Here is a 26,886-nt window from a genome sequence, read left to right as displayed (position 1 = left end):
TTAAGGCGGGCAGTTTGTTTCTGCTCTCAGTGTTCACAGTGTCCGTAGGATTGGCATGGACCGTTCGTTTGAGTCAAAATGAAAACTAATTTAACAGCTGCACACCGTCACACTACACACAGGAAAGAGAGAGATTTAATGAACTGCTAAAGAAACAATCTCTAATTTTCCCCAGTTCTCTTGCAAGTGAGAAACTGCAGCAAGATCCAAGAGATCCTAACGGATTAGAATTCACTTTGAAACTGGGCTCTTTTGCTGCTCTGTCTGACCTTAGCATTTCAATAAATGTGTTTGTGTTATAACTGGTGAAGTGTGAACAACGTAGTACAGCTTTGTCACTAATCACAAGCGGTATCTATAAACATTTTGACAACGTAGCGTGTTTCTAACATTGCAACACCTTCAGGACTTCCCGGAAATGCACTGCATTCTCCCGCGTGGTTGCCAGATTGCAGAAATAAGTGTCATTTTTGAAACGCAATAATAACGATAATTGAAATTAAAATGTGTAGATATCGGTAAGTGATTTACGTGTCTTCATAAACATCAAATAACCTCAGTGAGCTTAAGACTGTTATCGCTCCGATTCTTAAAAAAGTAAAGAAAATGTTTAAACTCAAAATTCATAATCTCTTCATATTTTTCTACAAATCATCCATTGATACGAGCTCCTTTCGAACAGCCAGTGCAAGGAGGGTGCATGTTACATTTCTATGTAACTTTTTAGAGTTCTTATACTTTTGACTAAATCCTGTTTGCCTAGATCTGGCAACCCATGAGTTCTCCTAGAACTGCAGGCTGCAGTCAGGAAATCAACGTCAGAGCAGGGTGAGTTTTTCTAAAACATATCTGATACAATGCTTAAAGATGTTTTTTTAACCAGAGCTGTGATATGATATTTAGTAATGGTTTATTCCTGTGTACACGTATATTGTGAAGGTATATAAGCACAGAACCAGTGTGAAAGTACGTCTGAGAAAGAAAACAATGGGTCTACCGTAGTTGGAGTAATAAAAACAGATACATTAAAGAGGACGTAAAAAAAAATCCTTGTTCAGTGCATGCCCTTGTCTGGTAGATCCTGACCACATACTGTCTTTTTTTGTCTGTGTTGCTGTGTATTCATATGGTTAGAGTCAGTCCCTGAAAACAGAAATTTAAAAAATAAATAATTATTATTATTGATGATTAATTGATTAATAAAATGAGAAGACCTAGAATTCCATGGGCCAAATCAAGCTGTTCTGATTTTGCTTCATTTCTGATGTTAGATGCAGGCTTGTCCTACCGCCATGGGATCAAAATGAGTCATTATTAATACTTTGAGCTTGTGAAATGATTTTCACAAATAATTCACAGCCTGTTGTTGTATATCACCTTGCACTTCACTGTGCTTGTGAAAAAAAAATCATGCACATATCTGAATGGCACCGCAACCCTGAAATGGATAAGCAGAAAAGATGATGATGATGATTCTGATAGCTGAAGGGGTGAACTTGTAAACAAAAAAACGATACTCTCACAAAACCAAGTTTGTGAATGTGTAATAAATATTTATATCTGCAGAAATATTTTGAGCATGTTTGAAGTTTTGCATACCTAGATATAATTTGCACATGTGTAAAAATATTTTGTGTATGTGTTGAAAAACAGTGAGTTTTCACAGTCAGTGGACACACATACTTTTTTAATTTTAAGTCTGCTTTTATGGATGAGCTGACTACCCAATCAGCACACTGTAATACTACTAACCACTCTGCATGCTGCAGACCCACTAACCAATCAGCACAGAAGATGTTTCACGTGCTTGTCTGCTTATATGATGGCATGATGATGGAGCCTGAGGGAAATTGTTCTGGGACACCGGTGAGTTCATTTAATGTGTTAGAAAGGAATGTATATGTAACTAAATATGCCAAGACTGTGTGTTTAGGATATATGTGGTGGTTTCTCATGCGTTAGCCATATTCTCTGACATGTTAAGAAAGTCATGCTGTCTCATGTAAACGAACAAGCGCGCAAAAATCATCTGTTCTGATTGGCTAGTGGGTTTGCAGTTTGCTGATTGGCTAGGAGTGTGGTGCGTTCTCCCTGTGTCTGCGTGGATTTCCTCCGGGTGACTGTCTGTGAGGAATGTGGTGTGTTCTCACTGTGTCCGCTTGGGTTTCCTCAGGGTGCTCCGTCCAGTCCAAAAACACACATTGGTAGGTGGATTGGCAACTCTGTGAGTGAATGTGTGAGTGTGTGTGGGGACTGGTGCCCCCTCCAGGGTGTATTCCTGCCTTGCGCCCAATGATTCCAGGTAGGCTCTGGACCCACCGTGACCCTGAACTGGATAAGGGTTACAGATAATGAATGAATGAATTCTACAAGTTTAAAATATTAATGTCTCTTTTATGATCCCATACGCCTCTTTGGTGAAACTCTCCAATCACAACACTTGGCCCACGGTTATGTGAGTGCAAAGGAGCAAAACAGACACAACAAGCATGGAGAAATAAGAGCACTGTATAAAACCTCAGAAAAGGAGAATGGAGAAATAGGAACTGAGTAAAAACAGCTAAAACCAGAGCTTTTGCTCCTTGCTCTTCACTGCTGTGCACTCAGGTCTGAGTGAATAGTGAGCGGTTCATTATCATTTAAAGGAACAGGCACTGAAAGTGGGTGTGCTAAACAGGGCTGCTTAGACAGGGGGAGAACCTTTCTATAAGAACCAGAACTCTATTTATATGTGGATAAGGGGAATTCATCTCTTTAAATTAATTCAACTGGGGCTGCATCTTTTAGGTAAAAATATTTGTTTGCTGGATGATGTCTGTCATCATGGTGAAACAAAATGTTAAAAATATATGAAAGGTTTTTGATTTTAATAAATGGATGTAAGTGTAGCTATGAGCTATGAACTGTTTAGACTTTATGAGGGTCTTTTCCTGCAAGCATTATTATCAACTGGACCATATTTATGTTCACTTCAATTAGTTAGAGCCAGGGGAAAAGCTGTAGTATAAAATTTTGTAGGAAATGTGAGTTATTTTCTAAAAATAATCATGGCAGTTGGCCATCCAGTCAGTTCATTGTGTCTGAATCAAATGAGAGATGAGTGTGGTACAGTCCTGCAGCTGCCACAGATAACAATTCTTTTACCTTTTTTATGAGCATGTTTGAGTTATTGATCAGTACTGGGATGTAATCCCAGAAATAACATAAATGTCCACTGTATAGTTAAATAAAGGGAAAATGATTAATGCCTTAAAGACTGCACTAAAAGTATATGAACATTCTTTCTAGGTGTGAGACCTCAAAACAGGATGAAATATGGCCACAGTGTCAGTCCTTCTCCCTGGTAAGTTATGTGAATGTGTTTAAATATGCTGAAAACTTAATTTATTATTACTATTATTATTATTAACTGAATGTTAATAATATACTAACTTTTTATAACTGTTACATTATGGCCAGGGTCACAGTGGGCCCTGAACCTACCTGTACGTATGGGCTCAATGCAGGAACACAGCCTGGACAGCTTGGCATCACCTGTGTGTGTGTATGTGTCATGATCTGTGATGAACTGACACTATGTCCAGGGTCTGTTTTTGCCTAGTGCCCAATGATTCTGAGTAGGCTTCGGATTGAATGAAAAAAGATAAATTTCCTATAACTGGAGAAATAAGAAGTGTGGTTAAAAAGTGCTTACAAATAAAATAAAATAACCTTTATTGTGATCACAATGATCTGTGCAGAATTTCTGGTTATAATTAGTTTTTCTTTCCAGGTGAAACTGACCATCTCCCAGAGCTGAGGCTGGTGCTGCTGGGATCCAGAAAGTCTGGGAAGAGTTCCTCAGGAAACACCATCCTGGGCAGAGAAGAGTTTGAGTTAAAGAGAACTGCTCAGTGTGTGATGAAACAGAGAGAAGTAGCAGGGAGACTCATCACTGTGGTTAAAGCTCCAGGATGGTGGAATAATATATCTGTAGAGGACAGCACTGAGTTACTGAAGCAGGAGATTGTCCTCAGTGTGTCTCTGTGTCCTCCAGGACCTCATGCTCTGCTACTGATGATACGTCTGGACAGCACATTCAAAGAGAATGAGAGCACTGTTTTAACAGGACACTTGAATCTTCTCACTGACAGTGTGTGGAGTCACACTTTAGTGCTGTTCACTTGTGGAGACTGGCTTGGAGACACACCCATAGAGCAGCACATTGAGAGTGAAGGGAAGGCACTCCAGAGCCTGGTTGAGAAATGTGGGAACAGGTATCATGTTCTCAACAACGAGAACAGAGATGATACTCAGGTCACAGAGCTGCTGAAGAAGATAAAGGAGATAGTGGCAGCAAATGGTGGACAACATTTTATAATAAATAGAAAGCATTTACAAAAAGTGAAGGTTAGGAGGGGAGCTGAGGAAAGTAAAGCAAAAGCAAGAGTGATGGAGGTTTATATGATGAGAAAATTTACCAGTTTAAGAATAGGCAAGGAACTTACAGTTCTATTGAAATACTCACAAATATAGAAATGGCAGTTTAATAATGTTTGCTTTTGCTCATTAATGAAGTTCTCTTCTTTTCCACATAGAGCCTCAACCTACACCTTTCATGCATCATCATCTCCCAGAGCTGAGGATGGTGCTGTTGGGATCCAGAAAATCTGGGAAGAGTTCCTCAGGAAACACCATCCTGGGTAGAGAGGAGTTTGAGTTAAAGAGAACTGCTCAGTGTGTGAAGAGACACAGAGAAGTAGCAGGGAGACTCATCACTGTGGTTGAAGCTCCAGGATGGTTGGCAGATACATCTGTAAAAGACAGCACTGAGTTACTGAGACAGGAGATTGTCCTCAGTGTGTCTCAGTGGCCTCCAGGTCCTCACACTTTTCTACTGATCATACGTCTGGACACCACATTCAACCAGAAGAAGAAAAGAGCATTAGTGGGACACTTGAACATTCTCACTGAGAGTGTGTGGAGTCACACTATAGTGCTGTTCACCTGTGGAGACTGGCTGGGAGACACACCTATAGAGCAGCACATTGAGAGTGAAGGGAAGGCACTCCAGTGGCTGATTGAGAAATGTGGGAACAGGTATCATGTTCTCAACAATGAGAACAGAGGAGATGATACTCAAGTCACAGAGTTGCTGTGGAATATAGAGGAGATGGTAATGGCCAACGGTGGAGACCATTTTGAAATGGTAGGAATGACCCTTTGGAAAGTGGAAGAGAAGAGGAGAGCAGAGGAAGAGAGAGCAAAGGAGAGGGTGATGAAAGTAGAGAAACAGAGAGAATGCTTCAGATCACTGCATAGTATGTTGCTTAATAAATAGGATTCCTTCATATTGTCCTTATATCTTCTTATGCTGTTGTAAGTTATATGTTAATAACTTGCATCTGGTCTTTTATATTAGTAGAAAATACACATAATCTCCCAGAGCTGAGGATTGTGCTGCTGGGATCCAGAAATGCTGGGAAGAGTTCCTCAGGAAACACCATCCTGGGCAGAGAGGAGTTTGATTTAAAGAGAACTGCTCAGTGTGTTAAGAGAGACAGAGAAGTAGCAGGGAGACACATCACTGTGGTTGAAGCTCCAGGATGGTGGAGTAATATGTCTGTAGAGGACAGCACTGAGTTATTGAAACAGGAAATTTTCTTCAGTGCTTTGGTGTGTCCTCCAGGTCCTCATGCTTTACTACTGATCATACGTCTGGACACCATCTTTAAAAGGAACAAGAAAAGAGTTTTACAGGGACACCTAAAACGTCTCAGTGATAGTGTGTGGCGTCACACTATAGTGCTGTTCACCTGTGGAGACTGGCTGGGAGACACGCCCATAGAGCAGCACATTGAGAGTGAAGGGAAGGCACTCCAGAGCCTGGTTGAGAAATGTGGGAATAGGTATCATGTTCTCAACAATGAGAATAGAAATGATACTCAGGTCCCAGAGCTGCTTGAGAAGATAGAGGAGATGGTGGCAGCAAATTGTGGAGGCTATTTTGAAATGGATGGAAAGATTGTACAGGAGGTGGAAGAGAAGAAAAAAGCAGTGGAAGAGAGAGCAAAGAAGAGGATGATGAGAATCACCACCAGAACAAGAATGCGTAAGAAGATAGATCATTGTCCTGTGCTCAATTAAAGGGCCTTGCTTAGTCAACATACACACACACACACACACACACACACACATATGTATATTTTACCCATATACAGACACTGGGGCGTTGGTGCCCGAGGATCCTGCCTACGAGAAACAGCCATCCACCTGGAGGACTGCATTGGGAATTAGGGGGTTCACCCAGGATAAAGTGCCAATCCACATCTGGACACACACACACATTCATTCACATACATAGTCATTCAATCATACCAGGACAGTTAAGAGTAGCCAATTCACCTAGCCTCCATGTTTATGGATGGCGGGAGGAAACTGGAGAGCCCAGAAGAATACCCACACAAACACGGGGAAGACATGGAAACTCTGCCCAGGTGGGATCCAGGACGCTATAGTATTCCAATCAGATCAGTTTGCTCAATCTGTTTTTAAAACTTCTTAACCTAATAAATGTTGGTCAGTTTATTCTAAAGCCAAAATGCAGGTCTTTGAAAGATTTTTACCAGGCTTCTTTTTGCAAATGCATGAATCAAACTCACATTGATGACATCATCAACCAGGAATAAGTCAAGTTATATTAATAACTGTGACTTGATCTTTTTTGTTTTAGGAGACAAGTCTCATCACTCATCACTGAGAATTGTGTTGCTGGGATCCAGAAAATCTGGGAAGATGGTGAGAAACACCATCCTGGGAGACGATTTTGAGTCAAAGAGAACAGTTCATTGTGTGAAGAGACAGGGAGAGGTAGCAGGGAGACACATCACTGTGGTTGAAGATCCAGGATGGTGGAGTAAAAACACAGTAAATTTCAGTACATTTCTCTGTACTTTAGAACCTTATGCTGTTCTTCTAGTTATATGTGCAGATGCTTCGTTCATGAAAAAAGAGACACAAGCCTTAAATCAATACCTGGTGCTCCTATCTGAGCGAGTCTGGCATCACACTATAGTGCTGTTCACCTGTGGAGACTGCCTGGGAGACACACCCATAGAGCAGCACATTGAAAGTGAAGGGAAGGCGCTCCAGTGGCTGGTTGAGAAATGTGGGAACAGGTATCACGTTTTCAACAATGAGAATGAAGGAGATGCCACTCAAGTCACAGAGCTGCTGGAGAAGATAGAGGAGATGGTGGCAGCAAACAGAACAGAAACAACAGACATCAGGAAAAAGTGTAAGTCATGTCTGTTTGCAACTACTGAATGATGAAAATCTACAGTATTCTGTTATTATCTTGACACATTCATTCATTTGTTAAAAGAGTGCAGACAAAAAGTAAAATGGAGAAGAAAGTGTACAGAGCAAAAATGGTTGAAAACCAGAGCTTTAACTCCTCACTCCTCCCTGCTGTGCACTCAAGACAGCATGAACAGGCTTGTTTATATGGGGAGAACACTGCTGTGTGGCTTAATCCTAATGGTAAAGCAGATCACAGATATTTAACGTGTCCCAGCCACAGTTATATACCAGTGTTTTGTATTTGTTTTCATCAGATTCTTCAGATCTTCCAATGACAGGCTGCTTAACAATTGCACTTGTGAGTTCAACAGGCTTTTCATTAATTACCTTTGCATCTATTAAATGCAAAGATAAACTTGGTGTTTTGTAGGAATTATGTGATTTAATATAGTTTAATATTTGTATGTAGGCTGCCTCTTCCCCAATTGTCTGGCCTCTGCATCTTAAAGAATGTGTAATGCTCTGTCAGCAGTCTCCAACAGAAGCTGAAATGTTCAGTCCACAAGTGAGGATCAAGAGTAGGGGTGTGGAGGACAAGAAGTATAATTCATACAGGTACTAATATATCCACAATTAGCACTTATAAGGCAGGTGGGATTATGAAAGTATTGAACCCTTAATACATATTAACCCTTAATATACATGCTGGGAAATTTTACAGTCTAAATCTGGTCTGTCCATCCGGGCCTTTATTTGGTCCACATTTAGCACAAGTCACTTTACAACCAAATCTTAGCATTGTTTAGATGGCTGACCAAGTTGCATTTTCAGTGTCATTACATTGAGTGGGTGACATGTCTTGTAGTTGTTGTGTTTCCTGTAGTTTCTCCCCAATTATTAATCGTAATCAATCCCACAGATTAGAGTCTCACTTCTTCTTGATCTGCTATTAACACTTAGATGTGGCAGAATAGGGTACAAACTGACTGATCTGTCGCATAAGGTGAAAAACTCCCATGCTTGCTAGCACCATGTGGGAGGTATCTATCCTGTCCACTCAGAGGGTAATGCCATTTAGGCTATATAGGATTTCTGGCCTCAGATGACTGAGGCATCACTGGTGATTGAGCTTCCTGATTATAGTACTCAGTAGCTATGCAAATTCTAGCACATGAAGAGACTAGGACACAACAGGACAAAAACGCTACAGACTCTTGTGTTTTGTGTTGTGCTCCCATTTGTTTTGACTGTAAATGTGATGACAGAACTCTGATTCACATTCATAAATTCTGAAAATTAAGCTGGATCAGTTAAATAAATTGTAAGGATGTGTTTTTTGTTTGTTTTCAATAGTGTAGGTTGCATTTTCTCCCAGTACAACATCTGATACATACAACTAGACCATTCAGATTTTGCATGTGATTCTGCAGGTTCCTGTGTCCTCACGCTGGTCAGTTCCAGTGCAGATTGACTGGTCTTGTGTTTGAGACAGAGGGGAAAGGGGAGCTGCTGTACAGGATAGACTCCTGGGATACTCGTCTCTTAGACGGTTTGGGTCAGATGCAGCCTGCAGGTCCTCTGTACGATATCAGCTGCTTTAAAGGTTCAGTCTCTCAGCTACACCTTCCACACTGTGAAATACAATGTGGTGAGTTAATTTTTGAAACGGGGATTTACCCTGTATTTATTGCATTAATATAATAGGATACTTTTAATGCAATGGAACTTTGAAAACACTTATTCCAGTATGACTCTAATGCAGGCTTGGTACCATATCTTAGGGTAATGTTCTAAATCTGTATCTGTGGAATATTCACATTATATAAAAGATTTCTAATTCAGTGCATATCAAGGAGAGTCATATTTGTCTCACCTGACACAACCAGACACAAAACACAGCCATAAAAAATATATACTTATATTAGAATACTGATATTGTACTAATCTTGAACTTCTGTTGTATTTGTTGGTTGCAGATGAACACCAGGTGGAGTTGGCTGTGGCACATTTCACTGGTGATAATATAGAGATCATTAAACCCTTAGAGGTCACAAAATCACATGTGATTATTTTCATCCATAAACTCTCCTTGTTTGGCCTCCTAAAGAAGATGCTTTATGACAGTTCCATCAGTGGCCAAGTCCTGCTCTTCTACAAAGAAATACCAAGCAAACAGATCCGGAAAAAACTGCACATTCATTTACTGCCAGGGAATGTGCCTGTGGAGGAGGTAATATGCATACTCACTCAAGTATAAAGAATCAAACAACAACATCCAGACTTCCAAGACACATCAGATCTTTTTAACATATTGTCTGTTTTTGCCATTCATATTACCATAAGATCATTTTTGTGATGTTAAATGATTCATGATTAATCACATCACTTTGTGTAGTAAACCATGATTCTTTGCAATCCTTTGCAAGTATTTCTTCACATTTCAGCCAAAAGTTGAGATGTTTCTGTCTAAAAATGAGTGCATTTATATGCACACATAAGAGTAGAAAACATGAACTTCTCCAGAATGGATTTATTACTGTGAGTGCCACTCTGAGCAGTTAGCTTTTGCAGTTTACAGAACAGCTTTTAGAGGAAATCATTCAATATTTCTGTAGTTACAAAGCATTGGAATTCCGACAGACACGAGCTTACCAACTTGAGGGATACTACAGAGATATTTACAAACCATCTGAGTTACTGTCTCTGTTCCGTTCAGCAGTGAGCTACAGTGTGAATGGACCTTTGATCATAGTCATAAATCTCAGTCAGGATAGGTGTGTGTGTGAGTGATTTGGTGAGGTGACTGAGTAGCCTTTGGACACACTGCTACACTGATTATGATAAAGCGGTTACAAAATCATATTTAAACTGATATATTTCTGCTATGGACCCTTACTCCACCATATGTCATCTAACCCCAAAGATTAATGCTAAGGTCATTGTCTACTAGCCATGATTTTCTTACTGCTGAAGATGAGCACAGTGTAAACTTATCTCAGTCTTAAATTGAAATGTCAAAACTGTACTTCTCTTCAAGGTGAAGAACCGACATGTGGATTTCAAACACATTGAGACCAGCTCTAAATGCCAGCTCACCCCTGGCAGAAAGTACAAACCGTCCTGCAACCCTTATTTATTCCAGCCAAAGGTAAGTTACAAAAGACGTTACACCATCAAATCAGGACCTAGCTGTGTAGAGAACTGCACTTTTGTGCAACACTGAATCGAAAACACACATTTATGTCTCTTTAGGTTGAAACATTTGAGTGTGACTATGGCCCCAACTATCACCCCATGTTTGAGGTGTTCCTGCACTTTACCACCGAGGACATTACAGTTGGTCTTTTGGATGAAAATGGACAGGAAGTGTGGGAGCCCCGGCTGGTCATTATTGCAGGTAACTAATGCTTCTTTGTGTAGCACTTCAGAACTAATTGTCCAATATCTGTCTGTAGTCCTCACAGAATATCCTTACAGTTTGTGAGTGGGTGTCAAATATACTGGGCCACAATGTATATTTATTTAAATCTCAAATGAGCTAGAATGAATATTCTCTCTCTCTCTCTCTCTCTCTCTCTCTCTCTCTGTGTGGGTGTGTGTGAGATACTGTGACCAACTAAGATTTTTTGGTGTTGCTGTTTCAGAGGATGCTTCTCTAAAACTGGATTTAACAAGTAAGGGTTTCCGACTTTAAAGCTCAAATTGAGCTTTCTGTTTATTCTGCCACAAACACATTTATTTTCTATTCTGTTCACTCATTCCTCCTGCATGCATTCTAACCTAGGATCCACCAACATCGACTCATAATTAGGTTAAAATATCATCACTTAAAATATCATTTATTTAAATTGCAGTGGCTCAGTTTGTGGATCAACACCGGGAGAATCTCATCCAGAGAGTTTCCTCTGTGATAGAAATTGCAGATTCTCTAAAAAGTAAATTTCTCACCAGTGAAATGTACAACAGCATAACAACTGCAAGAACGACTCAAGATCAGATGAGGTTCCTGTACACAGCTCTGGACTCAGGAGGAGCACGTGCAAAAGCTGAATTCTATCAGATCCTTCATAGGAATCCGGCTTTTAGGCTGATAGCAGATGACCTAGAGGCAAGACCCAGCAAGATGTAGAGGACCTTTTAAAGTTTTGCACAACAACAAATGACCCAGCAGCTGTATACACACACCACGTTGTATTGGTGATATGTCAAACAGTGAAACTTTTATTAGCTTTGTGGCTATTCTTCATAGCACAATGTGAGATGATAAAATATGTTTTGGTTCATTGTGCCATATGTATTTAGGTTCGATGTCTGTTTTTTTTCTCCTTGGTTTAGTCATCCCACTAAATCTCCCCCAGCAAATCAATGTCAAGGATAGCATAAATTAATCTCTACGACACTAATGCCACTAATGCAGCATCAGTGGACCTCTGATGGTACTGTGGTACCTTTACACTGCATAGGATCAACTTGTCTTTTGCTGAATTTCTTCCACCATCAGAGCTCCTCCACAAAATGGAGCCAGTGACATCACAGCGGGAACCACAGGCTTTGAAAACCACAACACCACTGGTTGTAAATGTTAGGTGCTATTTACTCATTTTATGTTGTGCTCTGCACTCCAGTTTTTCTCACAGATGTCCGTCTGCCTCAGACTGCTGAAAGCTCTTTAGCTCTTTAAAACACCTTGGGGTAATGTTACGAGCTGCTGTTGTGAGACGGATAAAACCAAATGTGAATGCTGCTGTAACTTCAGGCATTTTACAAGTGGTGAATGTGATGGAGCTCTGCATTTTGTGGTGATTGACAGGTCTCTCTGGCCAATCAGTGGTCTGCAGGGTTTACACGTTCACATGATTTAATATTTTGAACCCTAAGTGAGCAGTTCATATGGGCCTAAAAATGTACCTATTTCCTAGGACCAATTACCAGATGTGGCTAGTGGAAAAGCAAAAGAGACGAGCCGAGTCCAGTGGAGCCATGTAGGTTTTAATGCTGTGGAAAAGCGCCATGGGGTGAGAATCAGAATGTATCGGGTTAATGCTTGATAGCATTATTTAAGCAAGAGATCATATCAGGTTGGCACTAGATATTTTAAAGAAAACTCCAGATAGCATTAAAGAGTTGGATACCGTTAAGTGAGCACCAGATAATATTGGGTTTGAGCCGGATATCATTTCATAAGCTGGATGCTATCAAGTTAATAGTGTATTTAGCTCACCTATAGTATCTGGTGCTCACTTTTCCCCTTCAACAACATGTCTGTCAGATGCTTTACGTGGATGCCCTGTACACGGTAAGGTCTGCTTTGGTTAGGGTGACCAGACGTCCTCCTTTTTAAACTTAAAAAATGTCCGGGCGGAATTTCACAAACAGATTTTGTTGTTCTAGAGCTTACATAGAATTTCGAGAAGCGTTTTGTTCACAAACTAGTCCCGCCATCCCCTACTCCGATTGGTTCGCTTGAGTGAAGAGGGGGAGTGGTGAAGTAGCCTTAATTCTTCTGATTGGACGGTCTGACTGTAGAGCTACCGTTATTGGTCGATAATCATCTCTGTAAACATTTAATTGGTCAGTCTGCACGTCACTGGTGTGAGAATGTAGTTAGATAAAGTGATTATGGTGCTGTTGATCTGTTTTTGCACCTGCAACTTTCTTACATTGTTTTATGAAAGAATAATTGGTGTCTGTTTGGTTGCAGCCACTCAGGAAGCAAGATATTATTGTAGTCATGCTTTCTTATAGTGCTGCAGTGCCAATGTGACACTGCTTTTAAGGTTATATTTACTTTAGTTGTTCCTAAAACTAGTGTCCTTTCACACAGTACTGGACATTAATACATGGAAAGCATGCTTAAGTCTAAAATCACAAAAGGCTAGGGACGAACATCGTCTGTGTTTAATTCTCTGTTAATCAGACCTGGAGAGACAGGTTTAGTGTCCATTTCAAGCACATGTTCGTAGATAAATGAATCTTTTCTGTTATTGTTTATTAAAACATTTCAAACTCTGTAAGGGTGCTTCCAGTAAGTAGAATATATACTCATTTCTCATTTGATGAAATCTTTTATTTTCTAGGAAAACACAAGTAGTCAGATCAGACCATTTGCTGGTTTGCAGTAGCTCTGAGAGAATGAGGTGGTCTGGAGTGGTGGAGCTGGAGATTTAATTGCAGTAGGTCTGCAAGTCAAAGATGCTGCAGGGTTTGTGGCAGCACTGCTCCACGATGCCTCTCTTCACTATCAGCTCCATGTGCTCTTTATAGGGATATTCAGCAAAATCCCCCTCCTGCCCTGACTTAGGAGGAAGGAACCCTGTGAGGGAGAACCAGAAATGACTAAACCAGACATTATTTTGACATGTTTTTTTACAGTTAAACCTAGTTAAATTGAGAAAGGCATGAAATTATGTTTTTCTTAATAGTAGTAGAGATTTAGAAAACTCTAGAAAACTAAATCTGACTGCTGTTGAACAACTGTGGCACAGTGACTTATTTGTCTTCTGAAAATGATACAGTGTGCAATGTGTCATCCTTAAAGCAGCACTGTGCAATATTTGGTATATTTGCTCTTAGGCTCCTCCTAAAGTTGCCGACTGTAATTCACTTTTACAGCACTCTCTTCAAATCAAAAGGGGTGGTATACTACCTTTCTCCAAAAGTTACATAATGCAGTTTCTACAGTGCTGAGCCCAGAGTAGCAATGACAGGGGCTCTAAACGTCCATTAAACTTCAGTGAAGCATCACAAAAAAAAATGGGGTTGTAATTTTAAAGGGAAAAAAAAACTATTGTTGCTTTAAACAAATGGTAAAAAAAATGTAAGGTTTGTTTTGTGAAACTCAAGTGCTTAGTCTAGTTAGTACGATGGTTCTACGGAATAATTCTGAGAAAATCTGAGAAGTTCTGGACAAAATACATTTCACCTGAAAATTTCCTGTCAATTTAACTTTAGTGAACTCTGAATACTTTGGCTGTGTGATCTGAGATGCAGTCTGTACTGTCTCTGCTCTGTCTTAGCCAACACAGGGGCAGCACTGATGTGTTATCATAACTGGAGATATTGTACAAACTTTTCATGTGAATTACAAAATACAGCTCAAGAGAGAGTAACAGTAAAGTAAAGCTAACAAATATCCTCTGAGATCTGCTCAGTTCCCTTGTTGCAGTACTAGCCCCTTCAGACGAGAAACTGCTGGGCCAAAATGGAGGACAGTTCATAATGCTGATTTCCAGCCTCACCCATTTTGTAAGAAGTGACATTCAAATACCCAGTGTGAACGGGTCTTTAAACTGCAGGATTCAGACAAACAGGGTTCCTGACATCACAAACCTAAGGAACCAATCCCATCAACTGAATGAAAGTGAAGGTGTAGCGTTACATCTGAGGCACTTTTAAAGCCACTGTGAGCACATTTTGATATATTGGAACTTTTGTAGAATATTAAACTTTTAATAGGTTTTAATAGCATTTTATGTTTATTGCTAAGTAAATAGAAAACACATGATGTGGGCATGGTCTTATATACCTTTTGAAATTTCTGGACCCCTATGAGTCCTGAAATTTTTTTTAGGGAAACAAAAATGGCCAGCAACAACAGAGGTCTGGTGTTTAACAGCACAGATAGAGATAAGCTGACTATGTAGCAAGCTAGAGGTCACAGTTCAACATTTTGTGTAGTTATTTCACAAAATGTTATCTTTCTCTGAAAACTATTCTTTCCTGGTATTAGATCTGTAGTAATATCACATACCCCATCTATCCCTCTTTACCTGACCAGTGTATAATTAAATCTGTTTTTGAAAAGCAGTGTCCAGCATGTTTCTTACCGAGCAATGGGTCCTCCTCTCTCTTGCTTTGTCCGTTGGGGTTATAGAAGAAGCCGGACGGGCCACAGACCAGGTAGAGTGCTTCCACCAGGTGAGAGCCACACAGGTGCTGAGGTGTGGCAGCGTAGACGCCTGTGGTGGAGAACGCCAGCAGGAAGAGCAGAGCACCGGCCTGGAGCCACACCGCCATGGTCTGAGAAAGAGGGATTCAAATTCTTTCAGTTTTGCCTAATAATCGAGTTATCATTATGGTGGGTCTCCCACACTATCCCCCCACTTTCTTTCTTTTTCTCTCTTTCCCATACTTCCTTTTTTCCACCCTCCACACAATTTCTTTCTCTGTCCACTACTTCCACCCCATCTTTCTCTCCCCCACCTCACCTTTTTCTGTCTTCCCCCGACTTTTTCTCTCCCCTATTTCAACCCCACCTCTGTCTGCCTCTTTTCCTCCTTCCCCTAATTTCTCTCTCCCTTATTCTACTCCAACATTTTCTTTCTCTCCACCTCCTCCCCCCAATATGTTCACCTTTTTTCTCTCTCCCCCAGACCCAAGAGGCTTTGTCTCTTTTTGTGTCCATCTCTCTCTCTCTCTCTCTCTCTCACCTGTTGTAGTAGACAGGGGATGAGTCCTGTGGAGGTGGTGAGGTGCTGCTGAAAGAGCGTTTGGGACGAACAAAGGTCCTTCCCTGCATTTATACCTGCTCAGGTATCGCTGTTGTTGGTGCTTGACAGCGGAAAATGGCCACCATTAAGTGGCTGTTGAATCAACTACGGCACATTAGCTGTGTTTGTCTGGATAATTCACTTTTCCACTTGAACTGTTTGCCATCTCTGAAGATGCTTTAGTTCTCCATGCTGACATGAACAGTCCTGATCTCATGTTTTCAGAGAAATTTTAAGGGCTAATCTGAAGTGACATCAAGACAAATGTGTTTAACAGCCTCAGACCGTAAACAGAGATCCTGCAAGAGCATCAGGGACTGGACCTAAGGATGCTGATTCTGGCAGTTTGAGTTTGCTTTGAGAGGCTGACAGAAGGTGACAGGTGGTGGGTTTAATTAGTAGAAGACTTTCATGGCTAAATACCTCCTGTGTGTGATATGGCAGGTGTGTGTGTGTGTATTGTAGTGAGTTTCCATTGGAGCTGCTAATTAACATGTGCTATTAGTGTATTTACTGATGCTGTTAGTGAGTTAAGGATAATTTATAGGTTTACAATTCAAGCTGGGTTAACACAGGGCAGCTGTAGTTTTCAAAATCACAAAAATTAATCATAAGATTATGATATTTATTTATGAATCATAAGCACCGCAGGACTATCATAGAACCAGTATCAGACAACACCAAACTATTCAGACATTACTGTAATTTTCAGCTTTATTCATGATTTTAGGGTCCTGGATTGGATCCATATTCCAGTTTCTGCATGGGTTTCCTTAAGGTGCTCTGATTTCCTCCCACAGTCCAACAACACATGGTAGATTTATGCAGAACTGGCCTTTCTTTATTAAACCCTTTAGGGAAACTGATTCTCTGTATTTAACCCATCCATAGTAATGACCCCAAAAACACACAGTAGGTAGCAATTATTTTATTCACACACAGTAGGGACAGTGAACACACAGCCAATGACCCCCTGAAACATAACCCAAATGACATCCATACCCCAATCATGAATGGTCTGTCAGTGTTGTTTCCTCTGTTCTCCTTCAATCAAACATTGAGGACTTCAACATTTTAATACACATAACAAATCAAACATAAAAGTAAGCAGTCCTTTTTTTTCATCACACTTCATGGAGGCTCTGAACATTGCAAAATGAAATTTTGACAACTTTCTAAGTCCAGTCTAGGTCTGACGACCTAAGACTTTCTAGGTTCTGTCTTTAGGTCGTCCACTAAGAAGGGTCGTTTCACTCTCAGGATTTCATAGAACTCCTCTTTGACCACTCTTCCTCCTGATCTGAGAACTTCATACAACATCCTCATTTGTTCCTGAGATGATTTTGCTGCTTTGATGTTGCTGTACATCTCATCACTGATCATGTATTTGCTCTGTAGAGAGTCTGCTATCTCCATCACAGAGGCAATGCTCTGAATCAGTTTTTCTCGGTGATAATCTACAAATGCTGCACCTGGAATTCAGTAAAATAAATAATAAAATATATTGCGAAAGTGATTATAATTAATTGCATGTGCAATATTGGCCAGTCATTGGAGCTTCATTTTCTATAGTTTTTTTTGGATGGTGCTTACATAGATGTTAGACTGCATAAAAGCAAGCTTTATGTGCCATGAATTAGGTTTAATACTCAAATTGTACCTGTCTCCCTTTGGTTTAGGGCTGCATCCGCACTGTGACCTGAGCCGGAAAAAACACAGATTTACATAAAATTGACAATGTGCGATGAAGTATGAAGTGCTATAGTTTACTTATATATTTATATGTTTTTCTTATATGTGAGTCTTGGTAAATCATTTGAAGATGGTGATTTCTGTGTTAGTGACCGTGAACATGGTGTATTATTTTTAGTTACAGCTTCAAAGTCATGTTTCATTTTGGTTTCAGCTTCAAGTGTGACGTTTCATTGAGCTATTTCATTACAATTCTAGCCTCAGCCTTGCAGAAACTGCACAATGTATCTTTTGGAGGATGTATGAGGCCACCCTCCTCCCTTGATTTCAGGACAGTGCTATTAAACGATACTTACACTCTGCAATTGTAGGGGGAGCCTAAGAGCAAAATTACCAAATCTTGCATAGTTTTCCTTTAAATTGTCTGTATTTACCTGAAACAAAAACCTGATGTGGCTCCCACACCTCTGTGCCATCTTTATCCAGGAGACTAACTGTAAGCTCCTCAGCCACAAAGAATACCACAAACATGGGGTGAAAGTTTGGGCCGTAGTCACGCTCGAATAAGGCAATCTAAAAGAAATAATAAATCAAGCTGCTGAGATGTTAAAATACCTCAGGCTCAAAAAACAAAAAAAATAGGAAACTATCTCCTCGGGTGTAAACTACTGGCGCTTTTCCACTGCATGGAACCTACACGACTCGCCTCGTCTCAGTATGGATCTTTTGCTTTTCCACTGGCCAAATCTGGTGCATGGTCCCTGGAACCTAGTAGGTTTTTCGGCCCAGCTCACTTTGGGTTCCAGCTGTGCCGAGTAGGTACTAAATGGTGACGTGTAAACCACGTCAGGAAGAGCCAGGAAGTGCAGAGCTCATTCAAATCCAGCACAAATTCATTACTTGTATAATCTCTTAAATTACAGGAGCTTTCACATTTATTTTTATCAGACTCACAACGCCAGCTTGTAACTTTACCTTGAGGTGTTTTAAAGAGGTTTATGTGCAACAAGTAAAACTCATCTGTGAGACCTGTGGTGCAGAGCAATGTTCAGTTCAAAAACAAAAACAGCACGCGACTACACAATGAGTAAACAATGCCCAACTAAACAGCGCTGCCGTTGTTATGGTTATCAAAGCCAGTGATTCCTGTTAGAGACTGGGTTTCGTGATGTCACCGAATCCATTTTGCAGCGGAGCCCTGCCAGTGAAAAAGCGAGAAACTTTAAGCGTGCCAAGCCAAGTCATGTACAGCCGGACCAATGGAAAAGCACCAAATGTTACCTTTGGCTGGGGTATGTAAGGGTCACAGGAGGGTCTGTACTGTTTCCCAGGGGTGAGTTGGCACATGGAGCTTGTCTCAAAGTAGACGCTGCCCTTATGGATTTTTTCCACCTTACACAGCAAGACATGAAATTTTAAAAGTGAACCATTGCTAAAATAAAGTACATTGAAATTAATACATTGAAAATCCTAATAATGACCTCTTTAAATGGCACATTCCTTGGCAGTAAGTGGATGTGTAGCTTTTTTCTGCATGGTTTTCCAGTGATTTCTTTGTAGAAGAGAAGGACTTGGGCACTTATGGGACTATCGTTGAAGATAATTTTTTTCAGAAGGCCAAAGAGAGAAAGACTTTGGATTCTGATAATCACGTGTGTGCTTGTCACTGCCAGTGGCTGAATGACCTCTATATTTTCCTCAGTGAACCGAGCCACCTCCAGTTTATTGTGTCCTGTTGCCCCTGTAACAGACGAATGGTGTACCACAATTATTTCTATATTTAATTTATCCATGTAAGGATTTCTTTGGTCCCACTAGAGTCTGAAAGCTGTTAGACTGTGAACTCACCACATTGTATCTCACAGTGCGGAAGGTGTAGCTGAGAGACTGAACCCTCAAAGCAGCTGATATTGTACAGAGGACCTGCAGGCTGCATCTGACCCAAACCTTCTAAGAGACGAGTATCCCAGGAGTCTATTCTGTACAGTAGCTCCCCTTTCCCCTCCATCTCAAACACAAGACCAGTCAATCTGCACTGGAACTGACCAGTGTGAGGACACAGGAACCTGCAGAGCAGATACAAATACTGAATATAATATCACAGCTGAGTGGAAATACAAAGTATCCATTTGAATTATTCCTGTACCTGTATGAATCATTCTTGTCCTCCATATCTTGTTCAAGCACTTCAGGAGTAAATATTTCAGGGAGTTGTGTCTGTTGAAATAGAGAGAAAAATTACTTTTTTGTACATTCATTTATTCATTCAGTCATCCAATTCATCCTGTTCAGACTCACAGCAGTTTGGGAGCCTACCTGGAACCTTTTGCTCAAGGCAGTCCATCACAGGGCATCACTCACTCGCCCAGTCATTCTCACACACACACACACACCCGTGAACAGTTTCACACACTCACCACACAATCAGACAAACCTGTGGATTGTTTCACAGACTCACCCAGTCACTCACAACTTCACACCTGTTAATAATGTATTGTTAGATTGTGGACGGAAACCCATGCAGACACAGTGAGATCGCAGAACTCTCCTGACAGACCTGAGGCGAGGACTGAACCCTGGACCTCAAGACCCTGAAGTTCTGTGGCAGCCACACTCCCTTTACACAAGTGTATTGCCTAGACTACAACTTAATCACAGACATCATTTAATTAATACGATAATATTTTAAAATATGATCCATGGATACTCACATATGCACTGACCAAATTCCTGGGTTCACTCACTGCACAGACAAAATATACATTTAAAAGTCCACAATAGCTTGACAAGAAAGATTCAAGCAAATCTCTCTCTTTAATCAAACTTAGGAAAACTTGCCTTCATTTTAACATCATTACCTGTGTGACATGGTTGATGAAGCATTTCTGAGTCCAAAACAAAAGGCTCAAATGACTGACCCAAACAGGCTCTGATCTCACTGGACGCCAGCGCCATATTCCTCAATCTAGAAGACAAAATTTGATAATGAATGTTCACAACCTGTATAGGGATCCTTAAATATTCAGGGGTGGTTTCCCAGACAGAGATTACACCCAGTGCTGAACTACAGGGTGGCCCATTTATATGGATACACTTTAATAAAATGGGAATGGTTGGTGATTTTAACTTCCTGTTTGTGGCACATTAGTATATGGGAGGGGGGAAACTTTTCAAGATGGGTGGTGACCATGGCGGCCATTTTGAAGTTGGCCATTTTGAATCCAACTTTTGTTTTTTCAATGGGAAGAGGGTCATGTGACACAACAAACTTATTGGGAATTTCACAATAAAGCGAATGGTGTGCTTGGTTTTAACTTTTATTAAGGTCTATCTATATAAATGGCCCACCCCGTACAAAGCATTTTTCATTGGAATTTTCCAGTGAAAGAGGGTTTAGTCCAGGACTGATCTTAATCCCTGTTTGAGACACCAACCCTCATTTATTTATTCATTTATCGTCTGTAAGGACTGATCTTGATCTTGTGTTTTTTTTTGCTGAAGATTTTGGTGGTGGCAACTCACACTCACACTACCCCGCTCCCACTCTCTTACTTGTAGCCGGGATGTTTTATGGTTGCTCTGTTTGTTGTTTCCTGCAAACTGAAGTAGATTGTCTAGTACTCTGGTTGCAATTGTCAAAACTTGACCAATACCTTGAGCCTTTCCAGTATCATGTATTGTTTGGGTTAAACCACTATGCTTCAATTTAGCAGCAACACTGTACTTACCACCTTTGCTTGAAGACGCAGTGGCTCAAAGACAAGGACTTTCATTACAATACCAGCAGACACATTACTGAAAAAACACTCACTTCCTCTGTCTATGTTTCACTGGAGTCTTTTTTGTAGTTAAAGGGCCATAGCGAGAGCTGAGGGACAACTTTGATGCAGAATTTGATGCTTCATTAGCAGATTTCTCAGCCTGCAGCTGTGCATTTGCACTTTTCAGATCTTCTGTAGTGTACTTCTCTTCCACTGTTACTGGAATATTTAGAAATTAAAATAGGTCATCAGCCAAGGGTTTGCTGAAATCTCAGTAGTAAGATTAGTAATTCTTACCAATATGTTCTTTAATGCTCTTGCACTCTTCTGGCAGCATCATCATTTTTTTCTCTTTGTTTCTGGCTTCCTTTGTCCTCCTCAGCATATCCTGTTTTTGTAGAAGCTTTTTACCTACTTTAAAATGGCCTCCACCATTTGCTGCCACAATATCCTCTATCTTCTCCAGTAGTTCCGTGACCTGAGTGGCATCTCTGTTGTTCTTATTGTTGAGAATATGATACCTGTTTCTACATTTTTCAGTCAGCCACTGGAGCACCTTCCCTTCACTCTCAATGTGCAGCTCTATGGGTGTGTCTCCCAGATAATCTCCAAAAGTGAACAGAACTATAGTGTGACTCCAGACTCTCTGACTGAAAAGCCCCATGTATCTGTTTAGTATATTTCCCTTGTTTTCTTTAAACTCAATGTCCACACGCATGACCAGAAAGAGACAATGAGGTCCTGGGGGACACAGAGACACACTGAGGACAATCTCCTGCTTCAGTAAATCAGTGCTGTCCTCTACAGACATATTACTCCACCATCCTGGAGCTTCAACCACAGTGATGAGTCTCCCTGCTACTTCTCTGTGTCTCTTCACACACTGAGCAGTTCTCTTTAACTCAAACTCCTCTCTGCCCAGGATGGTGTTTCCTGAAGAACTCTTCCCAGACTTTCTGAATCCCAGCAGCACCATCCTCAGCTCTGGGAGAGGAGGTGAATATCCTACAACAACAACAGCAACAAAAAGCAGACTCTATTTATTTATCCAATTCAGGGTCATGGTGACCCTAACCCGGAAATACTGTGTGCAAGGCACACCCTAGGGGGCGCCACTCCTTTGCATACTCTCACACATTCACTCACACACTCAAACCTGCACAGCAAATTCTCCAGTGTTAACTCAACACTATTAGTGTTAATGATTACACTAACAGTGTTAATTTAACACGGATGATTTTGCTGTGTATGGACAATTTTGAGTTGCCAATCCACCTACCAACTTGTTAGGGTTTTTTGGACTGTGGGAGGAAACCGGAGCACCCGGATACATATTATGCCAAAGTAATATCTACAAGAAATAAAACATGGATCCTGCTTATACATACTATGCTGTAATCTGACTTCTCTCTGTTTCTCTACTTTCATCATCCTATTCTTTGCTCTTTCTTCTTCTGCTTTCCTCTTCTCTTTCACCTCCTGTAGGATCTTTTGGTCCATTTCAAAGTGGCCTCCATTGTTGACTGTCACAATCTCCTCTATCTTCTCCAGCAGCTCTGTGACCTGAGTATTATTTCTGTTCTCGTTGTTGAGAACATGATACCTGTTCCCACATTTCTCAACCAGGCTCTGGAGTGCATTCCCTTCACTCTCAATGTGCTGCTCTATGGGTGTGTCTCCAAGCCAGTCTCCACAGGTGAACAGCACTATAGTGTGATTCCACACACTGTCAGTGAGAAGATTAATGTGTTCAACTAATACTCTTCTGTCACTCTCTTTAAACATTTTGTCCAGACATATGATCAGTAGCAGAGCGTGAGGACCTTGAGCACACAGAGATACACTGAGGACAATCTCCTGTTTCAGGAACTCAGTGCTCTCATTTACAGCTGAATCAGCCCACCATCCTGGAGCTTCAACCACAGTGATGAGTCTCCCTGCTACTTCTCTGTGTCTCTTCACACACTGAGCTGTTCTCTTTAACTCAAAGTCCTCTCTACCCAGGATGGTGTTTCCTGAGGAGCTCTTCCCAGAGTTTACATTCCCCAAGAGCACAATCCTCAGCTGTCTGGTGTTTCCTGTTAATGACAAGATATGGTTCAGGCAGTTGTGTGAAGCTAAGGATTTTAATGAAATTCAAATATCTGTTTCAGGAATTATCCCACACTGTAACATTTAACTGAAATATCATTTTCAGACTACCTTCTCCAGTAGCAGTATCAGGAGAAGATACTCAGCAGCTGTTGCACAAGAGAAGCCTAGATCAAGCAAGTGTCCCAAAGCTAAAGCTAGGTATAATGTAGCTTGCCCTTCACAGCCATTTTCCCATGTAATGCGACTTCCCATGTTAAGTGCCTTAAACAGTGACTTGACTTGAGTCTCGCCTTCAGTTGCCTCGTGCTCAACTTGGACTCGAGTTTTGGGACTCGTGAACATCTTGGTTTAATGTAATTATTATTATTGTTTTCTTAATGTATACCTTTGATGTCTGATTTGTGACCTGAATTCATTTCACTCTCTGCCATGCGCAATAAAACATACTGTTAATTAACAATTATTTGTTACATTTTGCTGGATTTTTTTCATAGAATTAAATGGACTATGCCTAAAAGCTGCATACTTTTTGGGAATAATCTGGTTAATTTAGCCAGCTGCTGTTTAATTTTTACAATGTTTTCTGCAGCATACTACATTTATATTCTTGTTTAGAGTTTATTAATTATAAACAGCCTGCTTAAAAATACATTAATTCCTACTCGCTTTGGCGTAAGAGTTCACGCGCGTAAACCCACTCTCATCGATTATTCCGCAGTTCCTCGAGCCGAACTCGGACTCGCCGCGCGCATTGATCTCCTCTCTTAATCGATGTAGTCAGTCGCGTAAAGGATTAAAAATAGGCCCCGCACAGTCCTCTTACAATACAGATCTTGGTTTTCTTCAAACAGTGAAAAATGTTTTGCATGAGATGCCTGGGCTAGACACCCAGGTAATAATTATTCATAAGTGATGGTAAACGCACACATGTATCCTGTAATGCAGAAAAAAAACTATATTTTCAAAGAAAGAATAATAAAACACAACTGTGAAGCTTTTGCAAACCCACTGAAATGTATATTTTAAAAGTGACCATACAACTGATCAGTTTTGATACTGTAGTGTGCTAAAAATAACAGTACAGTACGTGATTTAAACTCGTGCAGTGATGTGGGCCGGACCAGATGGCATTCATACAATTACAACCAAGAGATTTGTGACTCGACTTGGACTCATTAATAAGAGCCTTGAGACAGATGCTCCAGAAAAAGCTAGGGCTGGACTGAAAGAGGTTTGAAAACCTTATCTGTAATGTATACTACCTCCACTAGATGTCAGAATTGCTTTAGGATCTAAACATCACAGGAATTACTAGGAAGACTCATATTTTGGTATAGGAAGGCTACATATAGTCTTGCATTATATGTAAAATGTTTATGTATAGGCATTTATTATGTAATTGTGTAAACACTTTTATTGTTCTATGTGTGACATTAAATGTCAGGTCTCTCAAAAAAAAGGGGGTTAAAGACTTGTTTAACTCAGATGATGTTTCCTCAATATTTGCTTTCAAGCTTTCAAGCCTATTTGCATGCTAGAAAAAAGCCTAACATGCTTACAAAACCCTAGTGTTTTTAAATTATTAAAATAAATAAATAAAAACCTGTCTATGTCTGGTTAATGTAAGTCTATGTATGGCTAGACTTTCTCTCTGGAGAACATCAATATTTTTTAGACAACAGAGAAAACATTGAAAAGCACAAACCAAAATGAGGATATTGCTCTATTACTGCTCCATAGGTGGGTAATACTGACTTATCTTTGCTGTTTTGGATCCCCCAAGGAGGTTTGTACTTAACATACAAATGAGTTTCTGTGGTAATTCAAACAGTGAATAAATATTTACAGACAAGTTCAATTTCAGGCCCTTACAGACAACAGTCATTATTTTCCCTCAAACATATTGTTTCACCTTTAAAAAAATGATTAGAACGATTATGCACCGTAGTATGCAACATATATTTACTAAAAGTGTAAAAGAACCACCTTTGGTTCCATGAAGAACCATGTTTGTTTAAGAGATGTGTGGTCGTAAATACATTTTTTATTTTATTTTACCAATTTAAATGTATTAGCAAATGGTTCTTTATGGAACAAAAAGTGGTTCTTCTGTGGCATCACTGAAATACACATTTGTAGCACATTTATTTTAACAGTGACAAGGTGAAGATTGAACCCTTGACCCCAAGACCCTGGAGGTGTTTGGGGGTGACACCATGTCTCCCCAGCTGTGACTATGTTCAGTTCTAAGGCCCAAAAAACTTGTTCAATCACTAGTTCAGAGGTTTTGATTCCCTGAGTATAGAAAAGAAAACCTTCTATTATGTGCCAGCGCAGTGAATGCCACACTATCTACTACAGGCCAGGTTTTCATGGTTTCTCTGGAGTGTTAAACACACAACGCTGATTTGGTACCAGACCTAGTTTTCCAGAGACTGGTTGTCATTAGTTTGAGGAAAGCATAGCATCAGGTCATCATGAAAGACTTCAAAATTGTCTTAAACAGTGGGTGACTGTGCCTCTAAATCTGATTCTTGCAAGTGATGACTGCATCCATGGCTCCATACATACAGTCTGTCCTTGTGTAGAGCAGGGTTTCTCAAAAATATTCTACAAAATGGGGCCACTACAGAATACACTCAGGAACCATTGCTCTAGCGGAAGGTTACATGGCCCAGTCTGGCAACTCACGTCCCCGTAGCATAGTTTGTGGCTCAGTCAACCTAGAGCAGTCACAGCTGCACATACCACACCCAGTGGAGTTACAGGTGCATCAAAGGCCAAACGAGACAGAAGGTTATCTGACCCATTTACTGCTACAGTATTCTGTCTCACCACGCACTGCTCCACACACATGCTGGAGAGGAGATGAATTCTGCCTTCTTTTGGAGTTAATTTACAGCCCTTAAAACATTTCTAGAATATTATTATGAACTGAGCATGCAGTGCTCAAAAGGATTCATTTGTCCTAGAGATCTAATCTGAAGTTTACTATGATTAATGTAATTTTGAAAATGTCCACTGTAGGTCTGCTGAGGCTGGAAATACACAAATGATGGTTCTTCAAGTTCACCTAAAAGAACTCTGCATTTACATGGTTCTTTGTTTGGTGAAATTGTTTTTGCACCGTGGGAGGAAACCGGAGCACCCAGAGGAAACCCACTCATGAGGAGAACACTACAGCTGCATCAGATATTCTCAGTTAATTTCCTGCTTTACTTTCAGAGATTATAAAAAGTCTTAAAAAGGTCTATATAAGAAATGAATGTTCTGTTTCTTACCCATTGTCAGTTACGAAGATGTGGATTTCCAGTTCTATAATGATCCAGATGGAGTAGGTCTGCAGAGAGCAAACATTCTGAAGCAGTGTGTGTGTGTGTGTGTGTGTGTGTGTGTAAAAATGGTTGGTTTGACAGAAGTTCATCCCCTTTTTTTATAACCAGGTGTGGGTGTATTATATATTTATTTTTTTGTCCTGACACTTTGTATGAAGAAATCAGACTTTTCAAAATAAAATGTTAACTATAGAGTTTAATTAATTTATATTCTATGTTTAAAAAAGTTTGGAA

At 40.3% G+C, this 26,886-nt stretch overlaps 3 protein-coding genes across 3 annotated transcripts; 1 reads left to right on the top strand and 2 right to left on the bottom strand.

Moving 5' to 3' along the window:
- Nucleotides 1-785: 785 nt before the first annotated feature.
- LOC136687717 (GTPase IMAP family member 8-like) lies at nucleotides 786-11,925 on the top strand. Its single transcript, XM_066662253.1, has 14 exons — nucleotides 786-828; nucleotides 3,289-3,343; nucleotides 3,773-4,462; nucleotides 4,578-5,300; nucleotides 5,405-5,853; nucleotides 7,123-7,276; nucleotides 7,596-7,639; nucleotides 7,814-7,896; nucleotides 8,712-8,929; nucleotides 9,258-9,511; nucleotides 10,319-10,429; nucleotides 10,534-10,678; nucleotides 10,926-10,955; nucleotides 11,136-11,925. The coding sequence occupies exons 2-14, from the start codon at nucleotides 3,316-3,318 to the stop codon at nucleotides 11,408-11,410; spliced, it is 3,204 nt and encodes a 1,067-aa protein (XP_066518350.1). The 5' UTR covers nucleotides 786-828; nucleotides 3,289-3,315; the 3' UTR covers nucleotides 11,411-11,925.
- A 632-nt stretch (nucleotides 11,926-12,557) lies between these two features.
- ins (preproinsulin) lies at nucleotides 12,558-15,297 on the bottom strand. Its single transcript, XM_066660530.1, has 2 exons — nucleotides 15,108-15,297; nucleotides 12,558-13,594 (listed from the first exon to the last, which is right to left on the bottom strand). Exons 1-2 carry the CDS (start codon nucleotides 15,295-15,297, stop codon nucleotides 13,446-13,448), a joined length of 339 nt encoding a protein of 112 aa, XP_066516627.1. The 3' UTR covers nucleotides 12,558-13,445.
- A 1,416-nt stretch (nucleotides 15,298-16,713) lies between these two features.
- Nucleotides 16,714-23,344, bottom strand: LOC136676581 (uncharacterized; the record flags this gene model as incomplete). The annotated part of the gene is made up of 12 exons (XM_066653685.1): nucleotides 16,714-17,242; nucleotides 17,431-17,469; nucleotides 17,897-18,035; nucleotides 18,744-18,854; nucleotides 18,944-19,203; nucleotides 19,311-19,528; nucleotides 19,609-19,679; nucleotides 20,174-20,205; nucleotides 20,321-20,427; nucleotides 21,274-21,442; nucleotides 21,521-22,228; nucleotides 22,612-23,344. Coding segments are annotated over 12 exons (2,859 nt in total), but the record flags the coding sequence as incomplete, so codon positions are not given.
- Between the last annotated feature and the right edge of the window lie 3,542 nt (nucleotides 23,345-26,886).

The sequence above is a fragment of the Hoplias malabaricus genome, chromosome 2 (genome assembly GCF_029633855.1).
Source record: "Hoplias malabaricus isolate fHopMal1 chromosome 2, fHopMal1.hap1, whole genome shotgun sequence".
In the NCBI taxonomy this organism is placed as follows: domain Eukaryota; kingdom Metazoa; phylum Chordata; class Actinopteri; order Characiformes; family Erythrinidae; genus Hoplias; species Hoplias malabaricus.
Note: the sequence above shows the minus strand (reverse complement) of the source record. Positions and strands in the feature narration are given on the sequence as shown.

Coding starts and splice junctions, on each gene's coding strand:
- LOC136687717 (XM_066662253.1), top strand. CDS start 3,316: ATGGCCACAGTGTCAGTCCTTCTCCCTG. Junction 7,897..8,711: donor AAGAAGTATAATTCATACAG/GTACTAATATAT, acceptor GTGATTCTGCAG/GTTCCTGTGTCCTCACGCTG. Junction 10,430..10,533: donor CTTATTTATTCCAGCCAAAG/GTAAGTTACAAA, acceptor ATGTCTCTTTAG/GTTGAAACATTTGAGTGTGA.
- ins (XM_066660530.1), bottom strand. CDS start 15,297: ATGGCGGTGTGGCTCCAGGCCGGTGCTCTGCTCTTCCTGCTGGCGTTC. Junction 13,595..15,107: donor AGAGGAGGACCCATTGCTCG/GTAAGAAACATG, acceptor TCTCCCTCACAG/GGTTCCTTCCTCCTAAGTCA.